The sequence below is a fragment of the Macrobrachium nipponense genome, chromosome 31 (assembly GCF_015104395.2).
Source record: "Macrobrachium nipponense isolate FS-2020 chromosome 31, ASM1510439v2, whole genome shotgun sequence".
In the NCBI taxonomy this organism is placed as follows: Eukaryota; Metazoa; Arthropoda; class Malacostraca; order Decapoda; family Palaemonidae; genus Macrobrachium; species Macrobrachium nipponense.
The window spans coordinates 7,838,201-7,838,989 of record NC_061093.1 but is presented as its reverse complement, the minus strand read 5'-3'; the positions used below and the strand labels follow the sequence as shown (position 1 = coordinate 7,838,989).

Genomic DNA, 789 nt, shown 5'->3' with positions numbered 1-789 from the left:
ACAGAATAAACCAGTTTTTAGAAATGTTTTAGAACATTGCATGTTTTAGAAAATGCGCATTTTGTACATCTGTCAGTTGAGGTCAATAAAACTACGTACAAAAAGAGCAGATTTTTTTTTGTTATGATAAGATTTAATATTGGTGCTGTTATAAGTCCCTGTGGACATAAATCCTAAGAAAAGTAGAGTAACTGGAAGAAAGGAGAATTGTGAATGCGGATTTTGAAACTGATGCCTAACCTAACCATATACAATCTCTTCAGATCTAAAATTCATGTTCACACGGGAAACTTAAATGACAAAACTTTTGTGATTTTGTAACAAGAACAAAAATTCTTGCCGAAGTTAGGTTTACTTTTTCTTAAAACTTAAGACTCGATATCCGTGAAATTAGGACACATTTATATGGAGAGAGAGAGAGAGAGAGAGAGAGAGAGAGAGAGAGAGAGAGAGAGAGAGAGAGAGAGAGATCACCTTCCAGGGCATCTAATGATTACATCGATGCAGGCCAGAGTTTAACAATTGGTCAACCTTTGTTGGGACTAGAAGCTGTCCAAATATTCTAAGTCGGCAACTCTTAGGATGGGAGTGGCTCTTGCTATATAAATGAATGGAACTGACAAAAGATCATCACATTTTCCTCCCAACATCCAACAATGAAGTTCGTAAGTAGAGACAAGGAAGTTTGTGGAAACCTTTTTGACATTAGTCAGGTTATGAATATAACATTGGAGACAGTCAGACAACTGGGCATTGAACTTGTAAAGCCAGATTTCTGAAGACTATTGG

The 789-nt window shown here is 36.4% G+C and overlaps 1 protein-coding gene across 1 annotated transcript in view; it reads left to right on the top strand.

The window, feature by feature from the left end:
• The first annotated feature begins 547 nt into the window (after positions 1-547).
• LOC135206456 (cuticle protein AMP1A-like) overlaps positions 548-789 on the top strand; it is a 1,804-nt gene continuing 1,562 nt past the window's right edge. The window contains exon 1 of the mRNA XM_064237833.1: positions 548-665. Coding sequence (XP_064093903.1) covers positions 657-665 — 9 coding nt within the window. The 5' untranslated portion in view covers positions 548-656. The remainder of the gene's footprint in view (positions 666-789) is intronic.